The 4,545-nt window shown below is 34.8% G+C and overlaps 1 protein-coding gene across 8 annotated transcripts in view; it reads left to right on the plus strand.

The window, feature by feature from the left end:
• LOC109546464 (hepatic leukemia factor) overlaps window positions 1-4,545 on the plus strand; it is a 70,853-nt gene extending 66,308 nt beyond the window's left edge. For 5 of the 8 annotated variants that reach the window (XM_019917435.2, XM_048668836.1, XM_019917430.2 and 2 more), the window contains 2 exons: window positions 646-899; window positions 1,509-4,545. In XM_019917435.2, the coding sequence (XP_019772994.1) occupies window positions 646-899; window positions 1,509-1,595 (341 nt within the window). In that variant the 3' untranslated portion in view covers window positions 1,596-4,545. The remainder of the gene's footprint in view (window positions 1-645; window positions 900-1,508) is intronic. The other 3 variants (XM_019917437.2, XM_019917433.2, XM_019917432.2) reach the window with 2 other exon arrangements.

Genomic DNA, 4,545 nt, shown 5'->3' on the forward strand with positions numbered 1-4,545 from the left:
CCTATTGCGAACATAAGTGTAACACTTATTGCCAGAAACTCTTGATGTTTCATTAATCACTGGTGTTATACAAGTGTTAGCAATAAAAGAATAAACTTGGTAGTATTTAGTCTCAGTTTTTGGTGATGGGAAATCTCATTAAAAGATGATGGTTGAAACTTGACCTCTATTAAAGCTATGTAAATTGAACTTATTTACTTCACAGCTCCGTTTTTTCCTTTTGTTAAAAATAATTCTATTATTTTCTTTTATTTCTTATTAGTTTGAGTTCAGTTTACATTAGAAGCCTTACTAAACTTCTTTTCAAACAAGCGTTTCGATCCTACAGTGAAAATTGCATTTTAAGAACTATTAGTATTTCTTGCTATATGGTTTCGGAGCTTCAGCGACGAGATCAGCTAATCGAATTCTCAAGGCATCATTTGCTTAAAAAGCCTTAAAACATTTGACTTTTTGATCAAATGAACCAAATTTGATTGGGCCGTCAATATAAAGACAAATCGAGACAATCAAGAGCCTCAAATCGACAGGAACAAAACCAAGAGCAGAACAGTGAGGTTTTCTCAGAATGTCGGAAGCTTAGTAAGGCCCTCTCAGAGCACACTAAAGAGTCCTATACACAGAATACTAACGTTTAAAATGCAGTTTTTTCTGAAGCGCTCTCGATGGGTTCGAGCTGTCGCGACTTCGATCCACGAACAAGGGCCTTTTCAGATGAGGATCTCAAGCCGCAACCCATCATCAAAAAGTCCAGGAAGCAGTTTGTTCCAGATGACCTTAAAGACGACAAATATTGGGCGCGCAGAAGGAAGAACAACCTTGCGGCCAAACGGTCGAGAGACGCTCGCAGAATGAAGGAGAATCAAATTGCTCTTCGTGCGGGCTACCTTGAAAAAGAGGTGAGTGTCTTTTGAGGTTGTAAATTTGTTATAATGAAATGAAAATATTTCTAAAATTACTTATGCATAAAGAAAAAAAGCAATTGCGTGTTTTTTGAGCTTAATGGATGTATAAAGTGCTTGACTATAATAATTGTCCGCTAATGCCGCGCTAAGTGGCACTCCAGGCTTCTTGGAGGTGAAAATCGTGCAGAAGTTGAATGATTCTGAGTCTTGATTTTTTAAATCGACTCATGGAATTTTCGGTTAAAAGTCAAAAATTTGCATTCGTTCTTTTGCAGCCACACCTATCCGTACGCAGGATATTTAACAAAAAATATCAAAGTGCATCCTTTACTTATAATAAGATCATAAAATAATTTGATTTGGTTTTGTACATGAAAGGTTCTTTAAATCATTACAATTCTTATTTTAGTCACGAAGTTTTTTGCTATTCAAGTATTTTAAAAAAATGCAAAACTAAACTAATCCCGATGCTGCAGCCCATGAGCATTCGTTCTGAATAGTCTGAATCACCTTCGCTTTATTAAAAAGAACTTTCACTATTTTTGTCTTGCTATCGTCCAATTTGGGAACATTTCAATAATAAAACTTGTTAATATTTTCTAGAATGTTGGACTTCGTCAAGAGTTGGAACGACTGAAAAAAGAAAACCTCATGCTGCAAAACAAATTGGCAAAATACGAGGACGTCTAAATCAGCCACAGCGGAAGGATAACGAACCGTCCTTCTCTAGCAGCATAGCAATGGAATCATCCGATATAGTGAATTGTTGTTACAGCGTTTCTCAGCTACCTTAAAGCTGCCTAAAACTACCCCAATTCAATTGTGTTGTTTTATCATTTCATATTGGCCCAGCGAATTATGGATTTGCCCTCCCGAGTTAAGTCAATTAAATTTTCAAGTCAATTTAAGTACAACGTATTATCAAAATTATTTATTTTTCTTGAAAATGAGTTTTTGGTCATGACCTATCTTGAATTATTTAAATTGCTTGATATGTGTTTCTCTTAAGACAGGAGGGCACACGCGAGAAATGGACGTCAGTGTTCCTTTCAACTAACTGTAAAAACGCAACCAAACATTTGTAAATAAACATACACATTATGTAGTAGTCACCATTGTAGTGTAGGATTAAAAACCAGAATTCTTGTTTAAATTTAGTCTTAGCGGAAAATTTTCAGAAAACTCCCATTAGTTGTAGGTACAGACAAATAACACAGTGGATGCTGCCTTTTTTTATTTTTAGAATTTTCTCGGTCGCTACCTAAGTTGCTTTTTATCAACATTAAAACTTTTTCTGCTAGAAAAACAGACAAACTTTAATCGTATTTTATCGGTCTTATACGTTCTATATTAGAATAGGCCGTACTGTATATTATCACCCTCCGAAAGTTTTCTAAACATTTTCCGCTACCGATCCTGCCTCGTTTCATCGAGCAGCTGTTACTTTGTAGAATATTTGTTATTTGTTTTTATGTTTATATATAGTTTATTTTTTTCGGTTGAAGTTAAGTTAGAGCTACATAAGTCTTTGGCTAGACGGGGATCGCTCTTTGCGCCGACGTTAATTCTTCCGTTAACGTTACTGGGTTGGCGCACGATTGCCGTCGACCGCGTAGTAATTTCGTAGTACCTAAATATGCTCACAAAAGTTTTACAGAACTGTAGCGATTGCGAACGGCACTAAAAGTTGCTAATTTTAGTTGTAGCCCGTTGCATAAGTAGTTAATAAATTATTTCAAAGACATTAATTATTATATTACATGAGAGACGTGTGGTAGAGTTTTTCCACCTAATTGTATGACGCTTCTCGTAATTTTTAATCAAAATGATTTTCTAGAAACAAAGGCTGATGATTTTGATATTAACTGTTGTGTGAAAACTCTGATATACGAGGTTCGCGCAAAACAACTCCTTCTTTCTACCATCTTTGTACTCGGTTGTGTTGAATTCAGCGACGCACCTCGTATATTATACAAGGAGCCATAAAAACGCTTTGGTAGGCCCTGACGTACAAAGGCACAAATATATAGATAATTTCCGATGCATTGTTAGTACCAATACACCTGGTAGTTGATTTTAAGAAGATATATATTACTTGTTATGAGATCCACGCTCTGTGAACATTTTAGATAAGACTTATTCGTGTGGCACTTTTTAAATAATGGCATTTATATATGCTACACTGCCAACTTTGTAAACGCATTTTAGTACTTACTCGAAAGTTGTTGATGTTGAGCTTCGATCGTGTACATAAATGTACAATGTGTTCGGATAAACTTGGTTTTTTCTACTACCTTTACCATGTGCTAAATATTCCTTTATCAATTTTCGAATCGAATGCTTTCTTGAACCGGTATTTATTCGAACACCCTGTACAATAGACTAAGAAACTTTCACATGCTTGATCAAGCGCGGATTTTCTTTTAAATACGTTTTGGACGAAATTTAAAAGCCTTGAAGTTCGTTATGGCTCTTCAGTGTACCTTTTACATCTCTTCGTGATTGTGACTGCGAAGTTGGCGAAACAACAAGCAAACTGATTTAAACAGTCACATTTTGAGGAGCTGCTTTCTCTAACTAAACCTCCACATGATAATGGCATTTTTTTAGTGGAAAGATAAATTACGAAGTAGAACCATGGGATTTTTCGACTGAGGAAAATGCCATTGAAATGTACCAGGAGGGTCCCTCGAGGTGATAAAATACAACTCAACGTTACCGTTATCATTATAAGATGTAAATGTGCAAAGATATATTATATTCTAGATTATATGAACATGTTTTACACAGTTAAACATTGCCTTAACTGGCTGGCCTTAATAAAATTTACCTTTTTGACTCTTTTATAATATGTATATGTTGTTTCTGGGCAATATTGACAAAACAAATTATTTACTTTGTGGTATTTCCAGCTGGTCTGAATTGAAGTGTGTGTAGGCTTACACCGTGCAAGTCTGTAATTCCTAATAAATTAAGGTCTACTCATTATAATGAAATTTCGTTTCTCAACTTAATGAAGATTACTTTTGTCAATATTTTCCATTTATTGTTAGACGTATTATTGCTATATTGCAAGAAGTGGGTAAATTTTATTTTTGAATATGAAGAGCTGTTTTCAAGGATGTTACTATTAGATACGTAAAATTGTTTTGGGACATTATAAAACACTTTCAAAATATTATTCTTTAAAAGATTCAGGGAAAATTCAGATCCGAAGGAAAAGGATGTTTCATGTCGGCATTTCAAACCTCTATCAGTTTTTAACTTGCTACGGGAGGAGAATCGCTATCTATACATACGCAAAAATACTTGATATGAGTACTAAAAATTGTTTTGTTTTTAAACGGAATTCAAAAACGACTATCGATCTTTTGAGTCACATTCCAAAGCCAAACTGAAAAACCGCAAGTTCTATATGTGTCCCAAAGCATGCAAACAATACCTACAAGGAATGGTCTGAAATACTTAAGACAAACCATATGAACGAGGTGTTTTGACAAATCATCTCCCAAGAGCACTGAAACACATTTCGGTGAAGCTAAATGATGCTGTCGTAGAAGATATTTTGTAGTATTTAACTAAGATGATAATTACAAACTGTAATAACTGCTACTGTGAGCATTAAATGACGGAAAATATA

Source organism: Dendroctonus ponderosae, unplaced genomic scaffold (genome assembly GCF_020466585.1).
Source record: "Dendroctonus ponderosae isolate FM_Combo_2020 unplaced genomic scaffold, Dpon_F_20191213v2 Dpon_F_20191213_8, whole genome shotgun sequence".
Taxonomy (NCBI): Eukaryota; Metazoa; Arthropoda; class Insecta; order Coleoptera; family Curculionidae; genus Dendroctonus; species Dendroctonus ponderosae.